Genomic DNA, 21,704 nt, shown 5'->3' with positions numbered 1-21,704 from the left:
GATCTCCTGGAGAACAGAACGGCTACCCACTCCAGTATTCTTGCCTGGAGAATACCATGGACAAAGGAGCCTGGCAGGCTAAAGTCCATGGGGTCACATAGAGTTGGATACAACTGAGGGACTAACACTTTCACTTTTCAATCACAGGAGCTTTTAATTTTGTATTTTCCAATGTGATGCACACCTAAGAAGTTTTGAATTATTACCTAAAAAAACTAATCCCAAATACTGGTCGGGGGTTAAATGACACACTCCCTCATTCATGATTTCTTGACTTATGCTCCTGTGACTCATTCTGGCCTACAACGATGCATCATGTCCCCTGATGGCACATTCTTCCAGACTTTCTGCTCTGTTTCTTCCAAGACATTTGAACAAAAAAGCAAATAAAGAATTCTACCACCATGTGACTCACAGAAACCTTACCTACTCCTGCTGTGGATTTCTGAGCATTTGTAAAACTCTCCCACAATACCTCTCCCAAAAAACCTTTGCATACAATGCTCTTCCTACAATTGCAAGTAATATGATCCACTGATGCATAAAGAGACTGCAAGGTTAGTAAAAAAAAAAAAAAAAAAAAAAGTAAGAAGCAGAAGCTACAAGCATAAACTATGTTTGTTCGATAATGATAAAAGGTTTCCAGAAATATGAATCTCTACCAAAACAATAGGTCAGCAGCAGTTTTCACCAAGCCTGGACTTCAAAGAAATATTTAAACTTCTCTTTGAGATGATTCTTCTACATTAAGGAGCTTACTCAAATGCTTCTGCTTACTATTTAAAAGAAAAAGTAATAAAGTCTTTTTTTTTTTTTTTAACATTCGCCATTTACTTTTTTTTCTTTTGATGGAGCTGTGTGGTATGGCATTCCAGATCTTAGTTCCCTGACCAGGCATCAAACCTGCACCCCTTACAGTGGACGTGAAGCTGTAACTGCTGGACCCCCCATGGAATTACTAAAGTTAAATCTTGACGAAGAGTGATGACGATGGTGGTGACATAATAAAACAGAAGTGTTAATTCCAAAGAGCCATATATTTATCACATGAACAAACAGGAAGCTTTATGAAGGAAAAAGATGCTTGCTTCTTAGAAGGAAAACTATGACAAACCTAGACAGCGTATTAAAAAGCAAAGACATCACCTTGTTGACAAAGGTCCATATAGTCAAAGCTCTGGTGCTTCCAGTAGTCAAGCAGGGATGTGAGAAAGAAAGAAAGTGAAAGTCACTCAGTCGTGTCTGACTGTTTGCAACCCCCCGGACTACACAGTCCATGGAATTCTCTAGGCCAGAATACTGGAGTGAGTAGCCTATCCCATTTCCAGAGGATCTTCCTGATCCAGGAATCAAACTAGGGTCTCCTGCATTGCAGGTGGATTCTTTACCAACTGAGCTATCAAGGAACCCCAGGAATGTGACGGTTGGACCATAAAGAAGGCTGATCACCACTGATGCTTTCGAACTGTGGTGCCAGAGAAGACTCCCGAGAGTCCCTTGGACTCAAGGAGAGCAAAGCAGTCAATCCTAAAGGGAATCAATCCTGAATACTCATTGGAAGGACTGATTCTGAAGCTGAAGCTCCAATACTTTGGCCATCTAATGTGAATAGCCAATTCATTGTAAAAGACCCTGATGCTGGGAAAGACTGAAGGCAGGAGGAGAAGAAGGAAGCAGAGGATGAAACGGTAGCATCACTGACCATGGACGTGAACTTGGGCAAACTCTGGGAGACAGTGAGGAACAGGGAGGTCTGGCATGCGGCAGTCCATGGGGTTAGGAGAGTTGGACATGACTTAGTGACTGAACAACAATATGAAGGGAAGTCTATCACCGTATCAGAAGTCTAAGGACTCTCTTGATTGGATCAGAATCAGAGAAATACCTGTTTTAGTTTCATGTCCATCAAAGAGAGCTCTCTGCTCTGCCCATTAGACTTACATCCACATCTTTATCTAGATCCTCTTTCTATAATGGAAAACGGAGCAAAATGCTTTAGAGACCTGACTTGGCTTCATTAAGAACATCTACCCTGAATTTACGCAGTGACAAGTGGGAATTGATCCAGTTCTTCCAGCCCAGGGTGCCTTTTGCCACGTCACCATGTTCCCAGGACACAGCCAAGATAAAGTTAGCAGGATCCAGCTGCTGTGAGTGGAGGTCCTTGTCGGGAATCATCAAACAGCCTAGGAAAGGTCAACACCCACTCAGGGGGCTGCTCGGCCAACCTTGACTCACTACCCAATATGAATATTTTCCTGTGGCTCTTTTTAAAAAAAAAAATCCTTTCTTTAGATAGCTTAAGAGCCTATGGATTATTCTAGTAAACAGGTCTTTTTAGAACACCGCTTGCAGACTTTATTGCCACGGAAGAAGTAAGGTCTGGCAGTGTAGTCCAGGTGACCGGAAAAGTGAAACGTGCTAGAGTCACAGGGCAGAGGGAAAAGCCTAAGCCAGGCAAAAAAAAAAAAAAGAGGGGAGCAGCTGTCCACCTCTGCCTCCCTAAACTCAGCTTCTCAGGGGGGACACACATCCCATCTCCTGATCGGGCTGCTCCGGGGGCTCAGCCAGCCTCCCATCTTCTTTAGGGGTGCTTCCCCAGCAGATTTAAATCCTTGCCTTTCAACAACTAGATGTGTTTTTTAAGCCTGTGAATTCAGTCCTGGTGCCATGTTTGGTTTTCTGACTACAGCGCTGCCCACAGTTCCCTCTACCGTGTAAGTGTCGACAGAAACTTCTTATCCAGAAGATCTGGATGCTCCTTAGTGGTTTACGGGTTTAAATGCAAAGACCTCTGGCAGTAGCACAGACAGAAACACTGCTAGCATATAATTAAGTCAAAAGTTGGTCAAGGTCAAAGCTATTTAGCGGATACAATTCAAATGCTCTCCATGTTTACATTTACTTCCTAATATTTACATGAAATGATAAGCTTCCATTCTACTGCCAATGTGTCACCAGTTAAAATTTAACTCCTCTTTAAAGACTTCCTTTTCTTGAATACTTTTCTGATCATTTCAATTCACAGTGAGCTCTCTCCTGGAGCTGTGTCCTCATTCCTTAAAGAGATCACACTATAATTTATTAATTGTATTGGAAAAAACTCTGATGCTGGGAAAGACTGAGGGCAGGGGATGACATGGTTGGATGGCATCGTCAACTCAATGGACATGAGTCTGAGCAAACTCTGGGAGACAGCGCAGGTCAGGGAAGCCTGGAGTGCTGCAGTCCATGGGGTCGCAGTCGGACATGACTGAGCAACTGAACAATAATAACGCGATGACATCTCCCAGCAAATAAGTAAACCAGGGGTAATGCTTTTATGTCTCTATATCCCTGTGCAACACCCAGTTCTAAGCTGTGCTGGGGTCTGACTTCCATTTGTAAATGAAGTTGGATTGGTTTTTTGGTGCTCAGTGCTCAAAAAAGTGACTGCTATTGGCTCAGTAAGTCAATGATCTTTGATATTATTCCACTATACAAGGAAGTGAGATAGGAGGAAGGTACACTATAGAGAATGTAATATATTATAGAGAATGTAAGATTCCAGGGAATCTTCCTGACTCAGGGATTGAACCTGGCTCTCCTGCATTGCAGGCAGATTCTTTACCAACTGAGCTATGAGGGAAGCCATGACAGAGGAGGGGGCTTAATCCAATTTAGGGGTGAGTTTCGGTGCAGGGGGAGATGAAGCACGTCAAAAAGGATTCCCAGAGAAAGACAAATACCATGTGATGCCACTTACATGTGGAATCCACACTATGTCACAAATCAACGGATCTACAGAACAGAAGCAGACTCATGGACACAGAGAATATACTGGGGGCTGCCAAGGGGGAGCAGGTGGGAGAGGGGTGCACTGGGAGTTTGGGATGGACAGATGCAAACTACTACAGGATGGATAAACAACAAAGTCCTACTGTATAGCGCAGGGAACTCTATTCAATATCCTGTGATAAACCATGATGGAAAAGAATATGGAGAAGCAGGTATATATGTGTATAACTGAGTCACTTTGCTGTACAGCAGATTTAACTGTTGGGGGCCGGCGTGAGGTACTCCGCCCATGACAAAGGTCATGAGGAAGGAGGCTCGACATAAGCAAAGGCGGGATCGAGCCACAGGAGTCCCCCTGGAAATCCTCGAGCATCTACCCCCATAACCAGAGCCTGCCTACTTTACTACTTTGTGCTCTCCCCTACACCTCTGACTTTACGGGGGGCTGTCTCCCACCACCTCTTTCGGAGAAGGAGTTAACTTAGAGCTCCAGTTAATAATAATTCCTGGGCGTGACAAGAGTGTTTTAACCTACAAACTCCTCTGAAGGTTCTCTAGCCTGCCTGACAGGCTTGTCCGGCCAAATGTGATTGCTCACAGCCTCCCAACCGTGAGAGGCACGAGATGCTTTAAACCTTCTAAAAACAGGTTCCTTAGAAAAGTTAGAAAACTATTAGTATAAGTATAGTGGGCTGATTAGAAATTGTATTGGTGAAGGATTTTTCATTTGTTGAGCCAATGTTTGTTGCTAAGACTCCACATCCCCTGCCCTTACACACATTAATGAATATATAGAAGAAATAAGTATTAACCTTTGGTATTAATCACGTTAGACCTTAGGCTAAGTAAATTCTTTCCTTAACTAAAACCCACTACACCCTCACCCTATAGGAATGTAACTTTATTTGGGTGGCGTCTGTTTTAAGAATAATCACCCTTGGAGAAAAAAGTGTTCTGGTTGACTGACCACCGTCACAAGGAGAGGGTCGTAAATTGTCAGCAGGCCCCCCTGGCCAGAAGATGATGTAACACCCTAAGGCCTCTGTATACATTTGTATGAAGCACCTGACTTTAATAAAAGTCAGGACTGCTGTCCCCACGTGACTTTTGCATAACATCTCAGTGTATAAAAACAGGCTCTGGAAAATAAAGAAGGGGGATCAGTTCCTCGAAAGACTGGTCTACCCATGTCGCTCTCTCACTCTGGCTGAGTCTCCATCTGGAGCACGGGACCCGCCATGCTTACTAATTATGCCTGGGCTTCTAAGATCCGACTGGGGAGGCCTCAGTGTCTTCTCTCCTTCGGGAGAACGGAAGGACGCCTGCGGCCTATGTAAGTGGCACAAGCTTCTTGTCTTGAACTTTTATTGGTCTCCCGCGTAAACCAAGCTACTCAGCCTCTTTTCTCCACTGAATTTTCCTACTGAGCTATCCTCATTCTATTACTCTTTATATCTTTGATGAATATTTAAATAGTCGCCGAAGCCGTCTCCCCTTCAAATACCCTGGATCAGCCGGGGCTGGACCCCGGCATTTAACACAACACTGTACATCAACTATACTTCAATTTAAAAAAGAAAAAAGAAAGAAAAAAAAAAAAAGCGATTCCCATCAGTCTGCATCCAAGCAGACTTGAAGGATAGACTGGCTAAAACAAGGAGAGGGGAGAGTTCCCGGTAGAGAGACCTTCAAACCTGCAAGGACACACACCCCAAGGGACCCCAAACGCCCCGATATGTTACACCCTTGCTTAATCCAACTAGGGTGGGTGGAATCTGTCTTTCTCCTAGGACGTGGCACAGGTGAAGGGGTATCCCTCTTGCGAGTGTGTTACATTATATATAAGACTCCACCAAGCTTCTCCTGCTGGCCCTGAAGAAGCAGGTGGGCCCAGGGTGAGAACATCAGTGGGTGTTTTCCTGAGACTGAACATATAACAAGCTCGTGTCATTCCCTAACAGTGTGTGTGTGTGTGTTTTGATTTAAGCACTTAACTGACGCTGACTGAGCTCCTACTATGTGCACTGTGTAGTACCGTGTACATGTACTACATGGGGTAAGAAACTGGGTGGGAAACTCTAGAAGCTGAGAGTAATTTCAGGGTAGCAGCCTGCAGGAAAAGAGAGGCCTGGGAAAGACTGAGGGCAGAAGGAGAAGGGAACGACAGAGGATGAGATGGTTGGATGGCATCACTGATTCAATGGCCATGAGTTTGAGCAAACTCTGGGAGATAGTAAAGGACAGGGAAACCTGGTGGGCTACAGTCCATGGGGTTGCAAAGAATCGGACATGACTGAGTGACTGAACAACAACAACAACAGTCCTACAACCACAAAGAACTCAATTCTAGAGCCACATGAGCTGGGAAGAGGACCACAAGCTCTGGAAGCGAATGCAGCCCTAGCTGACAGCCTGAGACCCAGAGTGAGGACCAGCTACTCTGTGCCTGGAGCCCTGACCCACAGACACTAGGAGATCACTGCCTCATGCTGTGAAAGCTGCTAAGTTTATGGCTGATTATTACACAGCAGTAGGTAACTCACACAATACCTCTGCATGCTGTTTCTACCCTAATAGATGTGCGTGTACTAAGTCACCTCCAGTTGGTGCCTAAATACCTGTCATTAATTTCACATCAGTGTTACAGACTGAATGTCTAGCACCCCTTTGCCCCCAATTCATATGCTGCAGCCCTAACTGCCAGCGTGATGGTATTTGAAAATCAGGCCTTTAGGAAGTAATTTCATTTAGGACGGTGAGGTCCCATGATGGAAAGAAGGAAGACAGACCAGAACTCACTCTCCACCGTTTAAGGACATAATAAGAAGGCAGCTGACGGTAAAGAAAGAAGGAGTCCCTTGCTAGAACCTGACCACGTAGGCACCCTGATCGCAGATTCCAGCCTCCAGAACTTTGTGAAATAAACGTGTGTGTTTAAGCCACGCTGTGGTATTTTATCAGAGCGGCTCTAAGATGAAGATAGTCAAACTGCAAGATACCTGTCTCTCTTTCCCTCTTCTTCCTCTCTTTTTTTTATACAAAGAAACTCCTAGGTTAAAAACATAATCTGAGCAGCAACTTTAAAATACTTCTCTGACCCTACACTGCGGTTCAAGGAATACCTCCAACTCTGCGGACATCCATACACTCAAAGGCCAGGCCCCAGCTGCCTGCATTTCTGCCTCTCCGGTGTGGTAAGACACTGGAGGTGGGAGGGGACACAAGGCTGGAAGCCCACATGGGGGTTTTGGCCATTTCTGATACTGGGAGAAAAGGTTGCACTGCCAATTTTATGGCTAATTTTTGCAATCGAGGCCAGACCAATCATCACTTAGCTCAGGGGTAAAGGCCTCATACCTGCATGTGTAAAGAATGGATTTCACCTTGGCTTTTGGGACTGGACTTTGGGCAACCTAGATGATTTCAGACGATTTCTGGTCTCTCACACAACAGCTCCCGCGGTGCCCAGGGAACGGGCAGCGTTATGACAACGCAAAGTTAGAGGGTCTGGTGCCTCACTTCTTAGATGCTGGAGGCTGCCCAGCTCTTTTCTGGCACTGAGTTGCCTATCAGCCAACATCTGTTGACTGACTGAATGAAAATATACACAGGACCTGATGCTTCAATGGGTCCCCAAGAACAGAGTCCCCAGAGAGTCAAGGACTTCAAATAAAAGGTTAATGGTAGAAGGACAAAGAGTGTTGGCCAGCGTGATACCATGATATCATCTTCCCAATGCTGAAAAACAATTGGTTAACAGTCATCACAGGACACTGAACTCAGACATCTCTCCGGGGGCTGACGGGCCAGCCATTCGCTCTCTGAAATCTTACCTTCGTCTTCCCCAGTTGCCACTCACTGTTGGAGGCGTCGTAGAGCTGCAGCAGCGCCGTGCACTTGCCCCTGATGTCCTCAGGCAGCGCCACGTTCCTCATCAGCACCTTATACCTGCAATGTAAGAACACCCAGTATCACCTCGGGCTACAACCCTTTCCCCAATCTCTTTGAAAAGGAGGGTCTCTGCAACTCCATCTTGCCTTTTGTAAAAGTCCTGGAAGGGTCTCCGGACGGCATAGCCAGCTTTCCGGATCCTGACCGTCTCCAGCATCCCCGAGTACCGCAGTTGGTTGACCACGACTGCCTGGTCAAACTGGTCGGGCATCTAAAATGTGCAAAGAGGTGAGAAGATGAGGTTATTAACAAGACCACCCACACCACAGCTGTACACACATACACTTTAGGCCTACACAAATACGTACAAGAGAAAACGAACTCATCCCGTGTACCTATAGACTGGTCATAATAGCCAGCACTATCAACCCTGCCCCATCCTTAGCCCTTGTACTCTTTGTTCCTGGATGTTTTGGGGCAACAAGTCCCAGACAGCACACCTTCTCATTTGTAAACATATCAGTATCATTTTTTTTTTAACTTTTTTTTTTTTTTCGACCACACTGTGCAGCATGCAGGATCTTAGTTCCCCAAATGCGGATCAAACCTGTGCCCCTGCAGTGGAATCAGAGTCCTAAAAACTGGACCACCAGGGAAGTCCCCCCATCAGTATCATTTTTAAATAGAACTACAACACTGTTATGAGTCTTCCCTGTAGCTCAGATGGGAAAGAATCTACCTGCAGTGCAGAGACCAGGGTTCAATCCCTGGGTCAGGAAGATCCCCTGGAGAAGGAAATGACTACCCACTCCAGTATTCTTGCCTGGGGAATCCCCATGGACAGAGGGGCCTGGTGGGCCACAGTTGGACATGACTAAAAGACTAACCCTTCAATCACTTTTTATCACAATACTATTATATTTAAAAGATATCAATAATTTCTTGATATTAATATCCAGGTTCAAATTTCTGATTATTTTATGAATATCATAACCAAACCACCATTTTTAATTCTACATTTTCCAAAGAAGCTAAAGTGTCATGCATTTGTCACTTTAATACTTCAATTTCCAGGCATTTTTTTAGCTGAAGAATGCAGTGAAGTGACCCAGGGAGGACTAAGGAAAGAGTTAGGGGCTAGAGAGAAAAAGGAGAGATTGTAAGTGGAGAAAATTCTCAACTTCTAGTCAAACACGCTGTTTATCACATTCCATACTATGATCACTAAATACATTAATCCCGGAACATACAAATGAAAGACAGAGGAAATCAGACCAAGACTTAACATTCTGAACCACATTCTCAGATCTGCTCAGTTGCCAAACAAGCTGGCATCGCTGACAGGACAACGGTCTTTCAGGGAAAAGCTCCGAAGTAGGCCATTTCCCACTCACAGCTTTTTGAGCAGGGATTTGTTTTTTAATCCAGATACCCCACTTCCTTTAATTAACTTGTATTTTGTTATCTTACAGAACTGTGTATAAGATGACTGAAAAATAGTGCCATAGGACTCAAAGATGTTGTTAAAAAAGTGCAAAGACATAAAGTGGCTTAAATTTGTGAGCTTTAAAAACACAGCCAGTTATTAGCACAAAATCAGGCTGAAAGGCACGTTCTCCTGTTCACTTTCCAAACTAGCAAAACATAAATCTGAAGAATGCTCTGCAAATCTTTGCAGCGTTTGATGGAAAAGTTGCTGTCCCATGCAGCAGAATGACTTCTCTCGTATTTAATTTCTCCCTAAAACACTGTAGTTAAACTGTCTCTACTCGGCAGTATTCTACCCGAAACTAGCCAATAAACGAGGGCAAATACCCAAAGAACTGTGGCTCACTGCTTTCTAGTCTTAATTATTTCAAATATTCTTAGACAAGAAAGAATAGAATAAAAGCATGAAAAAACTAGCCTTGGTTACTCCTCTACTTAATCTTTGGATTAAAAAAAAAGGAGAGGTCCACAGTTCTGAAGGTATGTGGTTAAAAGTTCTTATAATCTGAATCCACAATAACCACCAGAGAGCTAACATAAAACAAACACTGAATAAGACATCAGGCTTAGTTAACTGTTAAATTCATAGTCAGAGAAATCTACAAATTTCATGTTTAATCATTTGATGCTTCAAGACTTGTCCAATTTTTTAAAAATCTCTCTAAACTTTCACCATTCCTCACCCATACTGTTTTTCCCTTGCTCCTTTTCTTCCGATCTCTACTTAACAAAGTCCATACAATTCCTTAGTTTGGTACTAGTTATTAAAACTCTGAAAAATACTACTAAATGGACACCCCTATCCATAAAGTCCAGCCGCACTTACCATCTTCCAGTCCCTCCGAGGAACATTCCACATTCAGTTTCGCTCTCAGGCCAAAATTCATATGGAAAACAACTGCCACACTGACCTTTTCGCCACAGCTAAAGACACTGAACAATAATGAACACCATTCCTGTGCTTTAAAAAGTGCTCGGTCGCCATGACAACCCCTTCCATTCTCGGGCTAATTAGTGTGGTGTGGTTGTAGGGTTTCATAGAGCCCAGGGAGGGGAGGGTGGGAGGCAGCCACCAGGAGTGGCCACTCTTTCCAGGCTCCCATTGTGACTGTGCTTCTGCCCCTTCACAGAAATTTAACCAGGGAAGGCGGATCTCTGGGCAGATTGTCACCCTGGGCAACCCACAGGGCCATCGTGAGGGGAGCAGACCTGTATTTCCATTGGTGGGTCTCTTCTGAGTTTTAACTTCCTTTTCTTTCTGGTTCAAAGATGACACAGCTAGGGGGGTGGGGGACAAGTCACAACTCAAAGGCATGTGTCCTTTTAAAACTTCCCTCACGGCGTCCAGTCCACACTGGTAACTAGTTGCCCGAACTGGAGGGCCCCCCTTCAAAGACTCCCTGCAGTGTCCTAACTGGGAAGTTTTGCAGGCCAACAGCTAAAGAGGATTTGGGAAATAACAGCCATGAACTAGGGTAATTAAAGTCCCAGGAGATCCATTTACCAAATATTAAATGAATAAACACCTACTAGGCATCAAGGTTTTGTGATTCATGCTTGGGGAGAAAACATAAAAAATACGTGCTAGATTCTTGTGTGTCTTAAACCAACAGCCCTCACCAGAGTAGTGCATTCATTATAACCGATGAACCCACAGGATACATCCTACTCACCCTGAGCCCACAGCTGACGTCAGGGTTCACTCGGGTGTTACATTCTCTGAGTTTTGATGAGTGTGTAATGACACGTGTCCATCATCAGAGCCTCACACACAGTGGTTTTGCTGCCCAGAAATCCTGTGCTTCATCTATTCACCTCTACCTCTCCCCAACCCCTGGCAACCACTCATATTTTTACTGTCTCCACAGTTATTGTTTTTTAAGAGCAGTTTTAGGTTCACAGCAAAATTGAGAGGAAAGTAAAGAATCCCTTATACCTTCTGGTGGTCTGGAGGTCAAATCTGGTGCTCAGTGACAACTCAGAAGGGTGGGAAAGGGTAGGAAGCAGCAGGGAGGTTCAAGAGGGAGGGGACATATACATATACCTATGGCTGATTCATGTTGATACATGGCAGAAACCGACACAATATTGTAAAGCAACTGTCCTCCAATTCAAAGTGAATTTAAAAACACATTGAAAATTAAAACCGTGTTTCTTGGGAATACAGAAGAAAGAAAAGTACTGAGATGGTACAGGCAGTACATGAATTTGAATTAAGATCCCACAAGTCAGAGTCTGGACTCTCACATCTACAACTCAGTCCTGTGGGGACGGGACATTCTGCACAGAGAGCAGAGCTCACACCAAAAAGGCGGAGAGGGAGCCTGCGCTGACAGTGGACATGGCACTCAAGTCTGAAGCCACTGCTTCAGGTTCAGGGGCTGCCGGCCAGGGTCAGACCTGGGCTGTGGAGGGGCCTCCCCTCCCCACCCCTCCCCCTTCCGTTGGTAGTGGCAAAACTGGAAACCAGACCAGAGGAATGGCCGGGTATACGCTGATATGATGGCCATCATGAAATGTTATATGCCCATTAAAAAATAAGCACAAATTAAAAATGCCCCAGTAGGGACTTCCCTGGAGATCCAGTGGTTAGGACTCTGTGCTTTCACTGATGAGGGCGTGGGTTTAATCCCTGATAGACAACTGTGATCCCACAAGCTGAGTGGTGTGGTAAAAATAAATTAAAAAAAAAATTAACAAATTAAGTAAGCAATAAATATTAGATACAAATAGTATATAAAATGATTAAATAACATATAAATGGGCTTCCCTGGTGGCTCAGCTGGTAAAGAATCCGCCTGCAGTACAGGAGACCTGGGTTCGATCCCTGGGTTGGGAAGATCCCCTGGAGAAGGGAAAGGCTACCCACTCCAGTATTCTGGCCTGGAGAATTCCATGGACTGTATAGTCCATGGGGTTGCAAAGAGTTGGACACGACTGAGTGACTTTCACGTCAGATAGAAATAAATACTAAATATATTTTTAAATACCCCAGTTAACTCTCAAGCTTTTTGTAAGGTGAGAAAAACAAGATGCAGAGAAGTATGTATAAGAATCTCATTACTGTAAAACAAACAGTGGTCCCATCAAACATGACTGACACTTGTTCTACGTATGCACGTATGTGTGAATAGATACATCTAGATACACGGTGTGCAGAAAAGCATAGGAGGAGACATGCCAGGCTGTTGTGGAGTCGGGGGCACTATTCTGGGCGGTGGGAAGAAGAGACAGCTAAGAAAAAAGGTGGGAAATCAGATGGCACTAAAAGAAGGAAATAATCACATACATACCACATGAGAAATTTCTGTTTGGCTGTATATCTTTGAAGACACTTAAAAATTTTTTTTTACAAAGTAAAAGAAAAAATCAGGTACAGAATGGATTCTAGAGGTCCTTCATGGAATAAGGTGGAAATGGGGGCAGAGAAGCAGGGAGAACAGGGGAGAAGCTGCTGGAAGGGTACTTTAAAGTGGAAGCAACCCAAATGTCCATCAACTGGTGAGCAGATGAAAATGTGCTTCGTATCCATAACATGGAATATAATCAGCCATAAACACGAAGTGCCGCTACCTGCTACAACAAGGATGAGCCTTGAGAACACTACACTACGTGAAAGAAGCCAGTCATATAAAAGACCACACGTTCCAGGATTCCATTCATGTGACATGTCCAGGACAGGAAATCTACAGGGACAGGAAGTACAGTGGTGGCCGCTCAGGGCTGAAGAGACAGAGGGGCAGCAGCTGACAGGTAAGAGGACTTCCCTTTAAGCTAATGAAAATGCTTTAAGTGTCGGGGGTGAGGGTTGCACAGATTTGTGAATATGTGAAAAACGACTGAATGGTATGCTCTAAATGAGTCAATTGTATGCTATGTGATTTACAGCTTAATAAAGCTTAGAAAAAAGGTATTGTAAAAGCCAGACTGACACAGAGGCATTTAAAATGGACAAAAAGAGATGGATGCAAGAGAAAATTTACATTCTGGAGACAGGACTAAATACATTTAGCTTCAGGTAATTTAATTCTACAAAATAAAACAAAACAAAAAATAGAACTTTTCCCCTTACAATCTGAAAAAATAAGATTTCATAATGCCTCAATAAAACAAGTGATGGATAACAGAGCATGCTAAGCCCTCCACAAAAATCAATTATGGGTAAAGGCAAGCTTTGGTAGCTAAATGTCTACATAAAGGGCAACAGAAGTGCTGGCAGACAGGGACACAGGACAGGGAAGGTGTTTTACAACAAAAAAGAAAAACGCATCTATGTGCTGATGAATACGATTACCCTGAATATCACCTAGCCTTCCATAATTCCAAAGACTGCAGAGAGACAGTAAGAAGTTGACCGTGGGACTTGGAAATAGTCACCTGTCCATAGTAAGGGGATGCTCAATCTGTGCTTATTTAATTAACGGAAATAGGAGTTAATTATCTGTGGACCCTGGAAGTTCTAACGCTTTTCAGTGTTTGAGACCTCACGGATCTGAGACGTCCTAGATTTGAAACCAAGGAGCTCTAAGAAGGGCCCAGGGAGAGGGGGTGGGAACGCAGCCTGCCACACAGAGGCGGGGGTGTGTGTGTGTCTGTCTGGGACCAGCCAGGACTGCAGTAGAAGGCATTCCCTCTCCTCTGATGGGAAAAGTCACACACACACCCACACCCACACACACACCCACACCCAAACACACACACACACACTGATTAAACATTACATAGACCAGAAACCAAGTCGGGGGTGGTGGGGAAATCCAGTCCTCCTGCTAAGGTGAGACCCTCTCCACGCCTTGGAGTCTCCTGAAGAGAAGACCCCCTAAGGGGAGAGAACAAGCTGGACTGGGACATAGGGCTGGCACAGAACCAACTCTTATTTCATCTGCTGTCATCCACTGTCATGTAGTATCACTTAACATGGATCTATGAGACCAATTGTTTAAAAATTTGCTATGAGGGGAAAAAACTATACTCTCGAGAAGAAATGCTATGCGTTATCTGACTATACACTCATAAATTGATGACTATCCTAACTCACTGTGATTTACTTAAGCACACTGTGTCAAAGAGGAATTAGGCAAGATAAAATGGAAATAAACACATGATTAAAAGGGAACAAAGAGTAGAAAATACATCGCATTCGCCTTTTTGCCTTGGTTGACAGGAAGTTCAAACTTAAATTTACTTCTCAACAGTAACTTTTGTTAACCAGGTAGTTTATTTTGCCTTAATTTTTGGATCAGGCTTCACAGATGTTAATCAACAGATTATCAGCTCCTTTAAGGAAGCTATGTTATTTTTATAGTCTAAAATAACCATAAAAACATAATCTTAAAAACATTAATAATTTTTAAAAAGAATTCTATTATTCTACCCTCAAAGAACTATTGATGAGTATACACACAGGATTTCAAATGGTTTCTTAGCAGCCTTGCAGGAATCAAGTCCTCTTATTTGATACACGGAAGATTCCCACAGCTATCCTTCAACTCATACAGCACTTGAACGCAGAAATCCGATGGGGTGGGTGTGATGAGTAGTATTATTCCATCTTGCAGATGAGGAAACTGGAAGTGAGTAAGGCTAAAAGACTTGTTCAAACCAGTTTTAATATTTGCTTAAATCACACAAAGTTCAAAGTGCTTTGCATTCCTGAAAACTAGTATGTGAATCAAACTTGATTCAAACCATATTTTCCAACTGATATGTTATAAAATTGGAGGCATATTTCCATAGGATACTATTCTCAAAGGAGTGAGCTGGAAACTTCTCTAGGGAAAAGAGTACAGTGAAATCTAGGCAGAAAATGTGCCCTGGATTGTAGCATTTCCAGAAACTCTGGGTCTTCCCCGCACAGGAAGACAGTATCTAAAAATAGCAACACTGAGGAGGGGGCCTTAGAAACAACCTGTCAGGTACAGACGTGATGTAAACGCGGGTGATGAAAGATCACAATTCTAAGGGCCATGACAATGTAAAGCAGAAACGGGTTCACTGCCCTGTGAGTTCAGTCAAATATCTATATATGGAAATAATGAGTGAACAGATGAAACCTTTTGGAAAATCTAATAACAAATTCTGAGCAAATCCATCTTTGGTAACTGTTAACACAGACAATGAAAGACTGACAACACGTTTCATTGCATCTGAGCCCCAGAGAAACGACAGAATTTAACTGTTCTTTGAGCCACTGGTGGCTGCAACTCCTCCCGCCTCTCCTCCCCACTCCTTGGGTACCAGTTGCCATGGACAGGGGCCGGAGAAGAGCTGACCCACAACAGGCACTCACGGAACCCCACCCCATGGCATGAGCCTGCCTGGGGCAACACGTTTCATGCTGACTGCTCCTGCTTTCACAACAAATGCAACTTGATCATTCAAGCATGTGCTTCTGAACGCAGGCTACAACTAATTTCCAGAATGAGTCCTTTTGTCCCTTTTAAGGAGTTGCTTAATTTATTCAAAGTCTAAAAACTAACCACTTGATAGGATCACAATGTCTTAGAGATGAGGTAAAAGTAAATATTACTATTTTCATCAATCGAAAGTATTTATTAAGAATCTTCCATAGACTGGGGGCTTCCGTGGTGGCTCAGATGGTAAAGTGTCTGCCTGCAATGCGGCAGACCCGGGTTCAACCTTGGGTTGGGAAGATCCCCTGGAGGAGGAAATGGCAACCCACTCCAGCACTCTTGCCTGGAAAACCCCATGGATGGAGGAGCCTGGTAGGCTACAGTCTATGTGGTCGCAAAGAGTTGGACATGACTGAGCTATTTCACTTTCACTTTTCCATAGACTGAACAACCACAAGCTCTGGGATGCACCAGAGCAAATCAGTCCCTGCTTTGACACAACAAATCCAGGCTTTCTTGGTTCCAATCTGCTTGGAATGCAACAGGGAGGTGAACCCTGGGTCTGGCACTATGAGTCCCCAGAACACAGAATAAGCAGACATGGGATCTGAGCCTGATACCAACAGGTGTCTTATTGTCCTACTTTAGTAGCCTAATACATTTGCTTTTGACTTCATATTCCAGGGACGTCCCTGGTGGCCCAGTGGTTAAGAATCTGCCTGCCAGTGCAGGGGACACAGGTTTGATCCCTGGTTCAGGAAGATCCCACATGTTGCTAGGCAACTAAGCCCGTTTTTCACAACTACTGAACCTGGGCTCTAGAGCCCAAGAGCTGCAACTACTGAAGCCTGCGAGCAGCACTGAAGACCCAGAGCAGCCAAAAATCAATTAATTAAAAAAAAACTTTATATTCTCTGAAGACTTAACCCCAGAACAACACTGGTAGATTGAAACTGAGTGGTGTAATATTCTAAAACTAATAAGGAGTTCTATTTTTTTTATTGTGTTTTTTAATGGCTTCTGATTTGCTTCCTCGATGAAATATTGTCAACTTTATTTATGTACATGGCAGCTCTGCAGTGGAAGGACTTGTTACATAGTCCATATGATGGAGGATTAGTATCCAGCATCCCAAGAAATGTTAAGTTGATTCTTGCATAAAACCATTACATGACTCTTCATTTTGATAAGTAAACATTGTGGAGTAAAAGAGAGACACTAGTGTTATAGAGAGGACTTAATATATTAGGGATATTTGTGTTATGATCAGATCATGGGATATGGGCCTCCCTGGTGGCTCAGACAGTAAAGAATCCACCTGCCATGCAGGAGACCCAGGTTTGATACCTGGGTCGGGAAGATCCCCTGGAGGAGGGCACAGCAACCCACTCCAGTATTTTTGCCTGGAGAATCCTGTGGACAGAGGAGCCTGGTGGGCTACAGTCCATGGGGTCGCAAAGAGTCCAACAAGACTGAGCAATTAACACTTTCACTTTTTTCATGGGATATACCTTTACCCTAATTCAACTTTAAAAGCAAACAAATATTAAGAAGGCTGATAACTCTTCATCAACTTCAAGAAGTAAAAAAATTGCAGAAGGGTTTACCAAAAATTGATCACACTAATAAAATATCTTTCCTGGCCTTACAGTGACTGAGTCTCCGTAAGACTCCTGTCCTCACATCTTACTAATTTAACAAAAAATTAAGATGTAAGGCCTCTCAATCTTTATTTCTTGTTTCATTACATCAGATTCTCAAAAGCAGTTAATAAATACCAGACAAGGGTTTATCCTATCCTGCTTTTGAACCGTTTTCAAAAGCACAGTTACTGAAGCTACAGTGTTAAGTTCCTTGACCTTGAACAGGAAGTAAACAACAGCCAATTAAACTAGAGACAAAGATTCTTTGTCTCACCGTCAGTCACTTCTCTCCCGGGCTGTTCAACATTCGAGGCAGTTGCTGCCATTTGTTAAGTTTTTCATTTTGAGGAAGAGGCAGAAACAAATTTCCCCTGGAGAAGAAGCAAGCCTTCTCCCCTCCCAGGTGAGGAATGGTAAGCATCTTGGTTACATGAGTGGCTGAAGCTGTCAGTCAGTCCTGGGGGTCGGATTATAGAGCCTGGAAATTTCTCACCCACCAGATACAGCCTTCAAACCACACCCTTCCCAGATAAGTGCAGTTAAAAAAAAAGCAAGGCAATCCAAGCTGTTATAGATGGACACTGTGGTCCTCACCTCGGATCCACACAAACCCCAACTACTTAATGGGGAAGAGAACTCTGAACATAAATAATCCACAGGCGCGTCATGAAACCTTACTAAGGCACTGTGTTAGCACTGTCCTTTCCCCGCCTGTTCATGAACTGATCACACACACCAAATTAACACAAAGGCTTCAATTTCCCACTGAAGCCCCCCACCCAATATGTTCCAATCTATTTTCCCCGTCAATGCATCCCACCCACCCTCTACATCTAACTCAGATGAGAAGTAACTCTAGCAGCTCCTTGACTAAAACTTCCTGTCTTGGCTCAGCTGAAGCCAGCTTCCCCACCTGAAATGTTCCCGTTGTCTCTGTTGCGTTTCATGGGTCTTTAAGGGCTTCACAAATACTCCCTCCTCAATAACATTGTCCTGGCTGCATCAAATTCGTGCTGTCTGTGACCCTGTCATGCTCTTTCTCATGTCATTTTTTTTAAACTGACAGTTAATTTACAATCGTGTTAGTTTCAGGTGTATAGAGACGTGATTCCATTATTTTATATATAAAAACCAGATTTACATATATTACATTTATATATGTATTTTAAATATATTTACATATATGTATTTCTTTTTCAGATTCTTTTTCATTATAAGTTATTACAAGACACTTAAATGGCAACCCACTCCAGCATTCTTGCCTGGAAAATCCCATGGATGGAAGAGCCTGGCAGGCTACAGTCCATGGGGTCACAAAGAGTCCGACACAACTGAGCGACTTCACTTTCTTTTCTTTTTTACAAGACACTAAATATAAGTCCCAATGCTATACTGTAGGCCCTTGCTGTTTCATGAATCGTAGTGTGTATCTGCGAATCCCAAACTTCTAATTAATCCCCTTCCCTTCTCCTTTGGTAACAGCTAAGTTTGTTTTCCGGGGGCTTCCCAAGTGGTGCAGCAGGAAAGAATCTGCCTGCTGATGCAGGAGACCCAAGAGAAGTGGTTTCAATCCCTGGGTTGGAAAGATCCTCTGGTGTAGTAAGTGGCATTCCACTCCAGTATTCTTGCCTGGAAAATTCCATAGACAGAGGAGCCTGGCAGGCTATAGTCCATGGGGTCCAAAAAGTTAGACATGACTGAGCGAATGAAGCGTGTGTGCACACACACACCTGCATATAACTTATACAAATCCTCCTGTATAATTCACCTCGGTGCTTAGTCACTCAGTCATGTCCAACTCTGTGTGACCCCATGGACTGTAGCCTGCCAGGCTCGTCTGTCCATGCGGATTCTCCAGGCAAGAACCCTGGAGTGGGTTCCTCTGCCATGCCCTTCTCCAGGGATCTTCCTGATCCAGGGATTGAAACCCAGGTCTCTTGCATTGCAGGCAGATTCTTTACTGTCTGAGCCACCAGGGAAGCCCATAATACCTGATACAATATAAATGCTACCTAGATAGCTATAAAAAGAATGTAACTGCTATATAAACAGTTACTGGTAAACTCATGTTTTGTGTTTTGGAACTTTCTGGAATTTTTTCTCCTGAGTATTTCTGATCTGAGGCTGGTTGAATTCCCGGATGTGAAACCCTTGGATCAGGAGCGTTAACTATATTTACTCAATTGAGTTGAACACTTCCATTCATACAAAAACATACACGTGAATGTTTATAACAGCTTTATTCATAACCATCAAAAGCTGGAAGCAATCATCATCCCCTTCAATAGGTGAATGGAAAAATAACTGCAGTATTCATTTAATGGAATTTTACTCAGATTCTTTTTTTTGAACTCTCAAGTCTACAGAAGACATGGTGGAACCTTAAATGCACAATGCTAGGTGAAAGAAGAGCCCTGAAATGGGCATATACTGGACTGGCCAAAAATCTCATTTGGGTTTTTCCAGAAGAGGTTACAGAAAAACTTGAATGAACTTTCTGACCAACGCAATACTATGTATGTGATTCCAATTACCTGACATTCTGACTAAGGCAAAGCTATAAAGTAGGAGTCTGCAACCTTGGGACTGCAAACTGGTACCTCCTGTCAGCAGTGGCATGGAATTAGAAATACAGAGCACAATGCATATAAGGTGCTTGAATCATCCTGAAACCATGCCCACCCATTCCTGGTCCGAGGAAAAACTGTCTTCTACGAAATCATTCCCTGGGGCCAAAAAGGATGCAGACAGTAGAAAGAGATAACAGAAAGATGAGTGATTGCCAGGGCCTCGGGGAGGGCTGAACAGGTAAAGAATAGGAAAATTCTAGGTTGAGGAAACTGTTTCATATGATACTATATCTGACATGATACATATGAATCTTTCTGTTATGTGGAATCTAGAAAGATGGTTCTGATGAACCCATTTACAGGGCAGCGATGTAGACGCAGGCACCCAGTAAGCACCTGTGGACTCGGGGTGGGAAGAAGAGGGTGGGCTGAACTGAGATGGTGGCATGGAAACAAATACACTACCATATGCCAAAAAGATATGGAGCTCAGATCAGGCCCTCGGTGACAACCTAGAGGGGTGGGATGGGGTAGGAGACGGAAGGTGGTTCAAGAGGGAGGGGACATATGCACACCTATGGCTGATTCATGCTGATGTATGGCAGAAACCACCATAATACTGTAAAGCTATTACCCTCCAGTTAAAAACAAAATTTTAAAGACACACAGAACTTTACAACCAAAGAAGGAACCTTGGAGGATCCTAGGAAATAACTCAGATTATCACAAAAGAATCTGAATGTATTACAAATGTATGAAACAACATTACGGGAAGGACTGAGCGGAAAAGCTGCAACTAAAGTACAACAGCGTTAGGCACGGAGTCTATCCTAAGACTCAGGGGCAAAAGGAGTCACATAAAAGCACTATATTGTGGTGGATAAAGTTGTTTCCTGGGGGCTGTAAACGAACAATTCTGATACCACCATACCTTTACACTGGAATGGAACAAATCAACAGATGCGTGGTGGAAGAAGACCTTAAGGAAACGAATTCTGCCCAACTAGAGCTGACTCACTTTCACTTAAACAGCAGCAGAAAAACCCAACTCCAGGGGAGGGAGGAGGGAGGAGGGTTCAGGGTGGGGAGCACATGTATACCTGTGGCGGATTCATTTTGATATTTGGCAAAACTAATACAATTATGTAAAGTTTAAAAATAAAATAAAATTTAAAAAAAAAAAAAAAGAAAAACCCAACTCTGATGCTGTCTCAACCTCAACTCTAAAGGATGCCAGTCACAAGGTCCAAGCCGTCCTCAAAATGTGTTTGTAGGGAACAAGCCCAAAACTCAGCTCAACACCCACCTAGTTTTTCAGTGATTTACATGACACAACTGGAATGTGTTTCTATGGGAAAGGACTCGGCCCACCATGTACCGAAGCACGTTTTGGCACAGAGTTTAATGAGGACAGATGTAAAATACCGGGAGATGCAAGGAAAGCCTGGTTTTCTCCATTATCATTGAAGGAAAGAATAATGCATGCCAAGGGGTTTTAAAATAAAAAATATAGAGAATATATGCAATGAAAGCCCCACAGCTCTCCTGGAGAAAACCACTCTTGCCAGCTTCCCGTGTTTGCTTCTGGATGTATTCTATGCACACACGGATACAGACGTGCACCTGTGCATACGGATGAACACATTTTTGAGCTGTTGTTTTTTTTTTCTTTTGAAAGCAAATAAAGACATGTTCGACGCTGTGCTCTGTTCGCCCAAGGTAATCTTGGAGAGCTCCCTGTTACACACGACACACAGAGCTCCCGTGTTTTTTTCACAGCAGCACACTATGTCTTTACCAGAATGGGTGTGTAATCAGTTTCCTATGGAGGAACACTGAGGTTGTTTCTCCCCTGAGCTGTTTTCTATTTCACTTTTATGGAATGAATGGAAGTAAAGCGGAACCTTGGAGTCCCCACACCAGAGAATTTCCTATCAGTACCTCCATCCCAGGCCCCCTCTTTGCTTCCTGGTGAATGAATC

General features: G+C 43.5%; 1 protein-coding gene across 1 annotated transcript in view; it reads right to left on the bottom strand.

Moving 5' to 3' along the window:
• The window catches only part of MYO10 (myosin X), a 259,863-nt gene that overhangs the window by 35,517 nt on the left and 202,642 nt on the right, over positions 1 to 21,704 (bottom strand). The window contains exons 20-21 of the mRNA XM_061393844.1: positions 7,815 to 7,939; positions 7,611 to 7,725 (exon numbers count right to left, since the gene is read on the bottom strand). Of these exons, the coding sequence (XP_061249828.1) occupies positions 7,611 to 7,725; positions 7,815 to 7,939 (240 nt within the window). The remainder of the gene's footprint in view (positions 1 to 7,610; positions 7,726 to 7,814; positions 7,940 to 21,704) is intronic.

Source organism: Bos javanicus, chromosome 20 (assembly GCF_032452875.1).
Source record: "Bos javanicus breed banteng chromosome 20, ARS-OSU_banteng_1.0, whole genome shotgun sequence".
In the NCBI taxonomy this organism is placed as follows: Eukaryota; Metazoa; Chordata; class Mammalia; order Artiodactyla; family Bovidae; genus Bos; species Bos javanicus.
Note: the sequence above shows the minus strand (reverse complement) of the source record. Positions and strands in the feature narration are given on the sequence as shown.